Source organism: Bos mutus, chromosome 15 (assembly GCF_027580195.1).
Source record: "Bos mutus isolate GX-2022 chromosome 15, NWIPB_WYAK_1.1, whole genome shotgun sequence".
NCBI lineage: Eukaryota > Metazoa > Chordata > Mammalia > Artiodactyla > Bovidae > Bos > Bos mutus.
This window is the reverse complement of record NC_091631.1, coordinates 29806094-29819649: the sequence shown is the minus strand read 5'-3', so window position 1 is coordinate 29819649 and position 13556 is coordinate 29806094. Positions and strand designations below refer to the sequence as shown.

General features: G+C 37.1%; 1 protein-coding gene across 1 annotated transcript in view; it reads right to left on the bottom strand.

The window, feature by feature from the left end:
• Positions 1-13556, bottom strand: part of FCHSD2 (FCH and double SH3 domains 2) — a 244638-nt gene that overhangs the window by 28021 nt on the left and 203061 nt on the right. The window contains exon 13 of the mRNA XM_005893521.2: positions 1042-1203. Coding sequence (XP_005893583.2) covers positions 1042-1203 — 162 coding nt within the window. The remainder of the gene's footprint in view (positions 1-1041; positions 1204-13556) is intronic.

The window sequence follows — 13556 nt, the reverse complement described above, 5'->3', positions numbered from 1 at the left end:
GAAGTAAGAAATGGCAACCCACTCCAGTATTCTTGCTTGGAAAGTTCCATAGACAGAGAAGCCTGGTGGGCTACTCTAGGGGGCTAGTCTAGGGGGTTGCAAAGAGTCAGACATGACTGAGAGACTGAGCACACACACTATTCCATTTATCTGTTGATTCATTCACTTTGTACTGACATGTGCCAGACACTCTGCTGTGCAGAACAGTGAACCAGGTAGGCACGGAAATTGCATTTCAGGGAAGAAGGTAGATGATAAATAAAATAAAACAAGAAGACAAACACAGATTGTAATAAATGCCATATGGAAATAAACTCGATGAGAGAGAATAATGGGTAGGGAGATAGCAGGAAAAAATAGTTTGACCAGCAAGGCATTATATATCCACCTATGTAATATCAGGCAAATCACTGAACTTTTCTGATACTCAGATTTCCAGGATGAAAAACCATGGTTGAACTGGATGACATCAGAGTGGAGAACACTCTTAACCTGAAGTAAGAAAACTTAAGCACGAGTTCTGGCCTTATTCATAAACCTATACCTGTAGCACTGTCTCCCTGATGAAAGAAAGAGACTGTGAGCAGAGTGTGACAGTCCTTGTGAACTGAACAGACTAAGTCATAGGCTGTGTTCCTTTCCCTTCTTTAACACTGTTTACAATGCTCCGGATGTTTATTTTCATTTACACTGAAGAAGACCTCTGAAAACTCTGGAAACTTTCTACTAAAATTTTTATCCTGCTACCTCCGGATAAGAAATATACCTACTTTTATGAATGGGATAATGATAAATCTACTAGTGATAATATTTTGTCACTATATAATGCACATTTTTAAAAAAGTACTATTCTTTTCTTCTCTCTTTCTTTCCTACACTAAGTTTAACTCAATTAGTGATAGACTAAAGGAAAAAACCACAAACCATTAGAAAATCCATTACTTTTTCTTTAAAATTTTGGCTATTATCAAGTTTGGTTACACAGTCATAGGAGAGCATCCTTTAGTGGAGTTAGCCCATCATATTCAAGAGAAACTGTACCGAGTGTAAGGTTCCATTATTCGTCACTGCAGGAAGGCGGGCCCATCGCTCATTTTCCAGTTCTTCCATCACTTGGTTCATTGCACTCTTTAGCCATGTGTCGACAGAAACGCCAATCTGCTTTAGTAGGTCCAGTCGGGCTTCAGCTTTCAACTTAATTATCTAAGAGAACCAAGAAAATGGTCAGAAAGCAAAGCATTCTTTCCTCAAATTAATTGCTTTAAAGTTATTCCTGATTTAGTAATTAGGACAATCTTGATATTCACTAGTAATTCTTCCTTGGCATAGATGTTAATTTTTCACTTGATGAGAGAGAGAGAGAGTGGTAACCGGGAAGGAAAAGGAAGATGTTAATGCAACATAAAGTCTGCTTTCTTCTCCTGTTAATAAGGCTATGCCTCAGAACATTCTAAAGTTTAACATTTTCAACAGCCTTCTAAACCATTTCCTGGACTTTCTCTTCTCCTCTATAATCCACCTTTTACAAGTCTAGGAACGATCTCATCAGTCACTTCTCTACTTAAAAACACCCGTGATTCCTGACTGCCTACTGAGTAAAGATTTTAAATTAGATTCTAATGCAGCTATCAGAAACAGGAGATGTTGAGGAATAAAAGAAGTTTCTATGCTCCAAATTCAAGAAAAGGAAACACTGCCCATTCTTTAGCTCTTGTTCCAAGCCATAAGCAAGTAATCATAGAATTACTTCAAACCTGTCCCAATCAAACAGTAACTGCTTTGCCCAGTAGCCATGCCTCTAAGTCAGCCAATCAATGACAGTCCCTCGCTTCGGCAAGGCAGCCAGTCAACCACAGCCTCACTCCAGTAAGCATCAGCAGTCAAGCTTCCACTCCTGCTTCCAACAGTCCACCAATCTCTGTGTGCTAGTGCTTAGTCACTCAGTTGTGTCTGACTCTTTGAGACCCCATAGACTGTAGTCCGCCAGGCTCCTCTGTTTGTGGGGGATTTTCCAGGGAAGAATAGTGGAGTGGGCTCTCATGCCCTCCTCCAGGGGATCTTCCCAACCCAGGGATCAAACCCAGGTCTCCTGCATTGCAGACGGATTCTTCACTGTCTAGGGAAGAATAGACCTCCTTCCCTACCAATTACTAGGGAAGTCCTATCTCTACACACCAGTTAAAAGTGGTGTGCAAGTATGTAGTACATTTCCAGTTTTGAAAATCTGCCAGTCCCTGAAACCCACACTTCTCAAAACCCTTTGCATCAGTTCTACTTTGTCAGAGAGATTATATTTTGTAAATATCATTCTTTTTTTGCTTTAGCAAGTAGTAAACTCAGCCTCACTGTTCTTCGTATTAAGAGTGGTGGTGTCTTCCTCAACATTTGAAGGCACCATTGAGATAATTTTGAGAACCTTCACTGGATGGCCTTCTATGGGACTCTTGGACAAACAATTGTGCTCACTGAGCCTTTACAGTATACAATTTTGATCATGCTCTGGACTGTCTGCTAAGGGAGTTGGTATCAAAAAGAATCTGAGCTCTGACTTCTTTCACTGAGCTCTCATTGCTAAATTTACTTTGTATTTCTAAGTTTTGCACAGTGAGACTTCCCTGGCACTCCAGTGGTTAAGATTCCGCTCTTCCACTGCAGGGGGCACAAGTTTGATCCCTGGTTGGGAAACGAAGATTCTATATGCCACATGGGGCAGCCAAAGAAAAAAAAAAGAGAGAGAGAGATAAAAATTCATATTATATAAGATTAACCATATTAGTCACTTTAAAGCACACAATTCAGTGGTTTTGGATATCACATAGACCTTAATATACAGTAATTAAAGATTCTGGCTTGTGGCACACTACTTGGTAAACAGACTTGCAAAAATCTGTTTCTTCTAATAATTTTTTCTTAGTAACAACTTTATTGAGATAAAGTGCACATATAATTTACTCATTTAAATTATATAATACACTTGACTTACAGCATATTCACAGATACATGCAATTATCACAACTTTCTTTTATTTATTTTTTAACTTTTTATTTTAAATTGGAGTACAGTTATTTAACAATGTGACAGTTTCAGGTACACAGCAAAGTGATTCAGATATACATATACATTATCTATTCTTTTTCAAATTACTATCCCATTTAGGTTGTTACATAATATTGAGCAGAGTTCCCTGTGCTAGTGCTATACAGTAGATCCTTGTTGGTTATCCATTTTAACTATAGCACTGTCACCACAGTTTTAGAACAGTTTAATCACCTCCAAACCTCTCCACATCCCCGCCATGTCCTTTAGCTATTGCTCCCCTATCCCTTATTCTCTGTAGCCTCTGGAACCACTAACCTACTGTCTTTTGCTATGAAAGAAAGTGAAAGTCATTCAGTCGTGTCGGATTCTTTGCGACCTCATAGATTGTACAGTTCACAGAATTCTCCAGGCCAGAATACTGGAGTGGGTGGCCTTTCCCATCTCCAGGGGATCTTCTCAACCCAGGTTTTAGATTTGCCTATTCTGAACATTTAATATAAATAGAACCATACAATATTTGCTGTCTGGCTTCTCTTACTTAGAATAATATTTCTAAAGTCCATCCATGTTGTAACATGTATAAGTATTTCATTCCTTTTTATGGATATTGCATGGATATAACACATTTTGTTTATCCATTTGTCAGTTGATGGGTTGTTTCAACTTTTCAGCTAATATGAAAATGTTGCTATGAACATTTGTATACAACTTATACATCAGTGTACAAGTTTTCCTGTAGACCTATGTTTTCATTTCTTGTAGATATATACCTAGGACTGGACTTACTTAGTTATAAAGTCACAGTATGTTTGACCATTTGGGGAAATTGTTTTTCAAAGCAGCTATCTCACTTAACGATCACACCAGCAGGGTATGAGGATTACCATTTCTTCACATCCTGGCAACACTTGCTAATGTTTGCCAGTTTTGACTCTAGCCATCGAAGTTGGTGTGAAGTGGCATTTCACTCGGGTTTTGATTTGTTCCCTGATGACTAATGATGTCAAGCATCTTTTCATGTGCTTATTAATCATCTGTATATCTTCTCTGGAAAAATGTCTATTCAAAACTTTTGTCCATTTTAAAGTTGGGTTGTCTTTTTACTGTTTTTATTGTGTCTTTGTCTTTTTATTGTTAAGCCTTTTGATGTATTTTAGATAAAAAGTCCCTTATTAGATATCTGATTTGCAAATCAGGTCAGTTCAGTAGCTCAGCGTGTCCAACTCTCTGTGACCCCACAGACTGCAGCACGCCAGGCCTCCCTGTACATCACTAACTCCTGGAGCTTGCTCAAACTCATGTCCATTGAGTCGGTGATGCCATCAAATCATCTCTTCCTCTGTTGTCCCCTTCTCCTCCTGCCTACAATCTTTCCCAGCTTCAGGGTCTTTTCCAATGAGTCAGCTCTTCACATCAGGTAGCCAAAGTATTGGAGTTTCAGCTTCAGCATCAGTCGTTTCAATGAATACTCAGGACTGATTTCCTTTAGGATGGACTGGTTTGATCTCCTAGCAGCCCCAGGGACTCTCCAGAGTCTTCTCCAACACCACAGTTTAAAAGCCTTAACCCTTCGGCACCCAGCTTTCTTTATGGTTCAGCTCTCACGTCCATATATGACTACTGGAAAAACCATAGGTTTGTCTAGATGGAACTTTGTCAGCAAAGTAATGTCTCTACTTTTTTATTTTCTGCTTTTTAATATGCTGTCTAGGTTTGTCATAGTTTTTCTTCCACGAAGCAAGCATCTTTTAATTTCATGGCTGCAGTCACCATCTGCAATGATTTGCAAATATTTTTCCCCATTCTATGGGTTGTCTTTCACTTCTTAACAGTGAAACATAAAAGTTAAAATTTTGATTAAGTCCAATTTATTTATTTTCTTTTGTAGCTTGGGTTTTTGGTGTCATATCGAAGAAATTAATTCAAGGTCACAAAGGTTAATCCCCATGTTCCTTATAAGGGTTTTATAGTTTTAACTGTTTCATGGGTATTTGATCATTCTGAGTTGAGTTTATTTTTGTATATGGTGTGAGGTCAGGGTCCAGCTTCATTCTTTTGCATGTGGATATCTGGTAGTCTCAGAACCATTCTAGTATGTATTTTAAACTAATATAGGCAATGAAATGTTTTTAAAAAATGAGTAAACTAACAAACCTCTTTTTGGAAATTATAACTGTAAGTCATTTAACTGCTAAAGCAGAGAAGCAAAGAAAATACAAAGAAAGAGAGGGAGAAAAAGACACATGTACACACACACACACACATAAGAGAGATCAGTATATTCTATTTTCTCAAATCTAAGTAGTCTAGTTTTCATAAGATTTATTTTTGTCGGTACTTTGCCAAACAATTAAAGAACATGGTATTTGCAAACTTAGACTGCAGTTCCAGAATAAACTATGTTAGCCTTTCTTCAGAGTTCCAACTGTTTATATTTCAACAACTATTTAAAAGCAGAACTTTGCAGTGTTTTCAAGTGCATTTTGATGATCTGCCAATTGATTAAAATTCTGCAGAGCATCGCTCTCTGAAACTGGATGGCATTCCAAATACTGCTTGACCAAATCATCTTTAAAACTTGTAAAAAGATAGAGCTTTTTAAAATGATGTTTTAAAAAGTCAGATCTTTTAAGATATATAACCTTGGTGTATTAACACTGTCAATTAACCAACTTTAATGTAAAACTGAACATACACGTATCCAAGTGTCACACCATGGTTGAGTTTATGAAACTTTTTGACAGTTACAAAATCTGTAAACCTAATTTGGGCTTAATTAACTTATATTCAAAATATCATTTCTCTAAGGATAATAACTGTGTCTATTTGTAACCCTACTATTTACGTCAGTGCATACAGCAGGAAATGAATACTGGTAGATAATACCATTTGCCACTCAATTACTTTTGGTATCTTAAACCCCTCCTCACCCCCAAACAACTTTTATCATATATACTAGGTACTATATAATTATACTATTTCATTTAATTCATACAACAAGCCTGAGAATGTATATCACAAACTCTACTGAATAGGTGAGAAAATGATTTAACCAAGGTCATATCAATTGTGGTAAAAGGTTACGTCCAATGAAACGTGGGAGTCTCCATGCATCCCCTCCCACGTTGATTGTGGCCTTGTCCATATGATTATCTTTTTGGCCAATGGAACATATACAAATCTGATAAAAGCAGAGGCTTGATAAGAGTGTTACTAGGACTTGATTTCTTGGTATATGCCTCCACTATGTGAGGAAGACCTGTTTAGCCTATTTGAGGATGGAGGGCCATATGGAAAAAAGACCTAGTCCTTTAGCTGTGTGCAGCTCTTTGAGTAATCATGGACAAGTCATGGGAAGAACTACACAGACAAAACCCAGATGATGAAAGACAATAAATCATTGTTGTTTTTGCCATTAAGCTGGATTTTTTTTTCCCTAAGGGCAACAACAAATTACTGTACTTAAATAATTTAATTCCCAAATATCTGGGATATCTTTCTGTTACTGCTTTCTAATTTTATTCTGATGGGTCAGAGAACATACTCCACATAACATCCTTTAAGACTCAGTGACATGGGTTTGTGGTATAGTCTATGGTCTTGCTAAATATTCTCTATCTACTTTATTTATATTATTTTTTTTGTCCAGGCCTCATGGGTTGTAGGAGCTTAGTTCCCTGACCAGGGATTGAACCCAGGCCCCCAGCAGTGAAAGCACAAAGTCTTAACCCCTAGACTACCAGGGAATTTCTCCATGTCTACTTTAAAAGAACATAACAGTATATTCTACTCCTGTGGAGTGGAGGGTTCTATAAATGTCTATTAGGTAAAGTTGGCTCATGTGTTATTTAAGTCTTCTATATATTTACTAATTTTCTAGCTCCTTGTTCTATCAACTACAGAACGGAAGGCTGAAGTCTCAAACTACGATTATAGATGTGTTTATTTTTCATTTTGTTGTCAGTTTTTACATGAACTATTCTGTAACTATTATTAGCTACAAACACATTTAGGATTGTTTTGATGAACTGTACTTCTTTTTTCATCATTATGAATCATCTCTCTTAACATTTCTTATGCCACCCATTTTGTCTGATATTAATATAATCACTTCCATTTTCTAATGATTAGCATTGCTTCCCTGTGATGAACAACAGCTGAAATTTATGCTCATTTTTTTTTGGTGGGGGGTGGGGGGGCCCTTCTAGCTGTTGTTTCTTGCCAAGTTCCTTGGAATTTCTGTTCCACATGTCTATTTAGGTTTGGCCAAGGATTTGGATGGTTATTTATATGCAAATCTGAGAACTCCCTGACATCCCAGCTCAAGCCAGTGAGGCTGAGGCTCTCTGCCTGAATCTTAGTTGTACAGCCCTTCAGGAAGAGCTGTAAAATGTAAATGCCACCAAGTATAGTCCCATTCTTTGAAGAGTCTATTCCTCTCAAGTTCTTATATGCTTTGGGGCATTTTCCAGTTCTACCAAATAGGTATTTTAAATATTTTTACCCTAGATTAGATTAGTAATTGTTATCTAAAAGAGGATATAAGCTAGTCCCTTATTATCAGAAGCAGACACCCTTGAAGAGATATAGCCTACATTCAAGAAGAATTCCAAGAGATCTTAAATGTCACTCTGTAGTATTATTAATATTTGCATTTAAATTTAGAAACTATTTAATACATATGTAGAATAAAGAAAATAAAATATCATGATAATATAGGAACTAAAAATCTCAATATAAAATAAAAGATATACACATAAAACCCAAAGAAGTTTAATAAAATCTTTCCAATTTTAAATTTTAACTGAAAATATCAGTACGAACTCACGATTCTAAAAAAATTCCTAGCTCTAAACCAAAAAGAAAGGCCCAAGAAATAGATGACTCCCATTTATTTCTATACCACAAACCAGGTGCAATAAGCACCTTCACAGCCTAGACTTTGGTATCTAAATATTATTCTATATACTAAAAGAAATCAGGGCTTCTTGGAGAAAAGGTTAATTCTAAATATGGGTAGAGAGAATACAAAGCAAGCCTAAGATAGCTTTCACTCATTTCACATGCTAGCAAAGTAATTAATTCTCAAAATCCTCCAAGCTATGCTTCAACAGTACCTGAACCAAGAACTTCCAGATGTTCAAGCTGTTATTTAGAAAAGACAGAGGAACCAGAGATCAATTGGCAACATCCACTGAATCATAGAAAAAGCAAGAGAATTCCAGAAAAACATCTACTTCTGCTTCACTGACCACACTAAAGCCTTTGACTATGTGGATCACAACAAACTGGAAAATTCTTCAAGAGACGGGAATACCAGACCACCTTACCTGCCTCTTGAGAAACCTGTATGCAGGTCAAGATCCAACAGTTAGAACTATACAAGGAACAACAGACTGGTTCCAAATTGGGAAAGGAGTACATGAAGGCTGCATTGTCACCCTGTTTATTTAACTTCTATGCAGAGTTGTTGTCTAACATCATGCGAAATGCCAGGCTGGATGAAGCACAAGCTGGAACAAAACTGCCAGGAGAAATATCAATAACCTTAGATATGCAGATGACACCACCCTTATGGAAGAAAGTGAAGAGGAACTAAAGAGCCTTTTGATGAAAGTGAAAGAGGAGAGTGAAAAAGCTGGCTTAAAACTCAACATTCAAAAAATGATCATGGCATCCGGTCCCATCACTTCATGGCAAATAGATGGAGAAACAATGGAAACAGTGACAGACTTTATTTTCTTGGGCTCCAAAATCACTGCAGATGGTGACTGCAGCCATGAAATTAAAAGACACTTGCTCCTTGGAAGAAAAGCTATGACCAACCTAGACAGCAAATTAAAAAGCAGAGATATTACTTTGCTGACAAAGGTCCGTCTAGTAAAGCTACGGTTTTTCCAGTAGTCATGTATGGATGTGAGAGTTGGACCATAAAGAAAGCTAAGCACCAAAGAATTGATGCTTTTGAACTGTGGTGTTTAAGAAGACTCTTGAGAGTCCCACAGACTGCAAGAAGATTAATATAGTCAATCCTAAAGGAAATCAATCTTGAATATTCATTGGAAGGACTGATGCTGAAGCTGAAGTTCCAATATGTTGGCCACCTGACACATTAGAAAAGACCCTGATGCTGGGAAAGACTGAAGGCAGGAGGAGAAGGGGATGACAGAGGGTGAGATTGGATGGCATCACCAACTCAATGGACATGAGTTTGAGCAAGCTCCAGAAGATGGTGAAGGACAGGGAAGCCTGGCATGCTGCAGTCCATGGGGCTGCAATGAGTTGGACATGACTGAGCAACTGAACAGCAGTAAGATAGCTTGCTGTGCTAGAAAACAAATTAATGTTAAAAGACTAAGAAGAGTAATATGAAAAGGACACAGAAGTTAGCTTAAATGGACTCTCACTGGCCAAATTTAGACAATATGGGGCTTAAAGTAGGATAACTATAATATTAAAAATACATCAAATGAATAAAAATCCATAATAAATTGAAAGTACATAAAGTGGAACTCCATGAGGAGACACAAAGAATAAGTACTGTGGAAAGAATGTCTACCATGGAGCTGTGAACTGAAAAACTCCCAGAGATTGTATAGGGCTGAAAGATGTTGCAGTTCTATCCAGCCAGAGCTGAGAGACCAGAGACCTTGTTGGATTCTCAAGGCATAAGAAGAAATGGCAGAAAGGAGATCCATTAGTAATAAGGCTAAACTAGACCTACTGGAAAGGCTACTCTAAACCAATCTAAACAAAGCTTAAAAATAAGTCTTGAACAGATCTAACTGATCCGCAGATCAAACTGAGCTGGCTGCCCAAATAAAACTCAGCAGGCTTTAACAGAGGAAAGAGAATCCAGACATTCACTCAATAGCCAAACAGTCACTATTTCTTATATTCAGTGAACAAAAAAAAGTACTAAGTATTTGAATAAGAGAAAAATACAAGCCACAACCAAAGGAAAAATCAGTCAGTAGAGAGTGAGAAATCACAGAATGAGTAGATGAGAACTTTAAAGTCACTTTTATAAATATACTTAAGGACTAAAAGGACATCATGAAAATAAACAAGGGTGAACTGGCAGATATAAGGAACAAACCAAACTTATAGACCTAAAAATGTAATATATGAAATAAAAATTCACAGGATAGCCTTAATAGCAGGTTATAACTACAGAAGAAAAGATTCATGAACTTGAATACATAACAACTCATCAAACTGAGATTATGATAAAAAATAAGGCTGGTAAAAGTGTGTAGGGTGATCTTTATATGTGATGTGTAGGACAATATCAAGTGATGTATTATTCATGTTGTTGGAATTGAACTAACCTATCTGACATCAGATCATTTGTTGCCTGGTCACAAAAGAATTTTTGGGATGACAGAAATATTTTCTATCTTGGCTGTGGAGGTAGATATATAGGGGTATGCATTTGTCAAAGCACATCAAAATGTTTACTTGAAATGGTTACATTTTATGTATATTATACCTTAATAAAATTGATTTTTAAAATTCCAGGATGACATTGTAATGATACTTAAGAAAGGGAGAAAAAGACTCACTTGCAGCCACTGGAGGTGACTAATACTTGTTAATTGCAATGGAAAAAGAAAAAAGAACTTTAACAGTGGAAAGATTTGGTAGTACCACCTAAATTGAAAGTGACTATTCTTAGCATCAATTGTGAGAAAACTTGATAAAAACATACTATGTTGAAAAACAGTATCATCTATAAAGTATTCTTGCCTAAAATAAGACTATGATCAGGCCTTTAAACTTGTAACTTATAGCACAGAAATACATTCATAAATTTTATACTGTAAAATATTAATAGTTGATTTAGCATGTTGAAAAATACTCTTCATCTTTTTTGTACATTTGAAAAATTTTCACATTAAAAACTGAAGAAAGTGATTAGTTAAGACGTCTACCAACATGCTACATTATAAGAGTACAGTATCACCTTGCAATAAACAAATCTGAAGGTAATATAAATTTGGATATATATGATTGGAAATTTTGTTTTTATAGCAGGGTCACCCTTAGCATTTCATTAACCTTGTAGCAATGAGGACTGAGCAGCTTCCCAAGTGGCTCAGTGGTAAAGAATCCGCCTGCAATGCAGGAGACACGGGTTTGATCCCTGGTTCGGGAAGATCCCTGGGAGAAGGAAACGGCAACCCATCCCAATATTCTTGCCTGGGAAATCCCATGGACAGAGGAGCCTGGTAGGCTATAGCCCATGGGGTCACAAAACAGTCGGACACAACTTAGTGACTAAACAACAATGAGACCTCACATTTTATGCAACTGAAGTTTGTATACTTCTCTGATAGCATTATGGCAAAGGTCTTACCATTTCCCAGTCTTTGAGTACAAAAGTGACACTGTAATTTTGAATTACTCAAGTACAAGAGAATTGTGTCCTGAAACACAAGTCATGTACAGCTTCCCGAAAGGGCATTTAAAACTCCTAGTTTCTTGAAAAGCTATCTTAAAAATGGGTATGATATGGGTGGCTCAGCAGTAAAGAATTTGCCTGCAATGCAGAACACACAGGAGACACAGGTTTTATTCCTGGGTCAGGAAGATCCCTTGGAGGAGGGCGTGGCAACCCACTCCAGTATTCTTGCCAGAAAAATCACAAGGACAGAGGAGCCTGGTGGGCTATGGTCCATAGGGTTGCAAAGAGTCGGACATGACTGATATGACTGAGCACTAGCATGTCAGATCAAGAAATGTGTATCTGTATGACAAAAGACATTTCAAAAAATTCAAATACCTAAATACCAGATTAAGAAAACTCTTTAAATTTTAATTTGAGCAGCTGTTGCCTCATTTCAGTTCTTAAACTAGGGGCTACAAAGAGTAGCACAGCTAGCAGTCATAGAGATCATAACAATGTAACAATAATTTTGTTCATCAGTTTACGTCTAGTATATTCATCAGAATCTGGCACACAGCAGACACTCATTAATTGTTTGTTAAACTAATCAAGGAGTCCATCCTGAAATTAACCAGCCAATAATTATTTAATCATTACACAACCTCTATTATACTGTTCTTTGGAAATAGCAATCTATTCTTATTCTTTAGAAAAGCACAGGCCATTTACATTTTCAATTTCTTATGACTGGAAAATTTTTTTAATCTATTACTGAGTACCATAAAGGTTTCTATTCTAATTAGCAACACTAAATAGAAACACAATATAGAAAAGATTAGATAAAGCAGATTAACCAACAAGGGAGGGTAGGATTCATGTTGTAGGAGTTAAACACCAAACATAAAGGATATAACGGATTTTTAACTAGTTTCTTCTCCCTTCTGTTTCAGTATTTATAATTAAGTAACTGTTGAATGGAAAGAGAAAATCCAATGCAAATGATATACAGGCAGAAGAAAGAAAAAGGAAATCTATTGAAACTATTACTGTCAATTCCTCTGAAGGCTCTAATGGTCCAGCCTATACAAAAATCTCATCATGACAATACTGCAAATAATCCCCTAATACTACCCTCATATTTGCCATCTAATTTAACTGGATTATTTTTTGTAACTGATAAGTGGAAATCAAGTCAGAGATCGTTTTATACAAGTGGTAGGATTAACTGCATTTCACAGATATTAAAAACAGACAATGATTCTGGCATTGTGGTTTTTAGAATATTTCATATTTCTGGTAAAAAAAAAGTTATCTTTGAGAATACAGACTTACATACTAGTATTAGGAGAGATGAGACATTCTGTTGTGTGAATCTCACTTCATATTTTAAGCTTTACAAACACAGGGCAGTTTAGCACATTCATGGAAATAACAGGTCATTCAACCTAAATGCAGACTTTGTGTGACTGATACCTACTACTGCTATTACTGGAGGGCATGGTGGAGGTAGGGTACCAGATAGTGACACTACGGATAAAGTCTGGAAATGGAAAATACAAGAGAGAACACATCCTTCAGAAAACTTCTGAGACTTGTCCTGTCAAGACTTTGAAATTGACTTCACCCAGAGTTTGGAGAAACATCAAACAAGAAAAGCTCTTCTACACAAGCCCATGTTTCTCAGACTAGGCAAGAGCCTGCCAATGTACTTGGCCAGCACTCTAGGGCAGCTGTTTAGCCATGACCTTGAATTCAGTGAGGAAAAGGGCTATTTATTGTTCACTCTGCTCTCTTTACTATGGAGGCTGTGGGTCATGTGCTAGGAATAAAGGCAAGCTGGGGTTACTGGGGCTTCTACAGGCCAGGTAGACAGCAAGCCTTGTCTGGTTCAGATCACTTCCATGGGTGGTATCACAAACACACTCATATTCCCTGTCTTTGCTGATGCTGCCTTTCCGCTCACTACCAACCCCTACTCCTTGCCCCACCTCAATCACTGAAACACTTCCTCAAATCTAGAGATCTGAGAGAGTGTTTGAAAATCACTAGTTTAGATTAATGCTCAATCCAATGCAAGAAGTGCTTATACAGAATCTTCTTACACACTTACACTGCTGCACTAGATCCT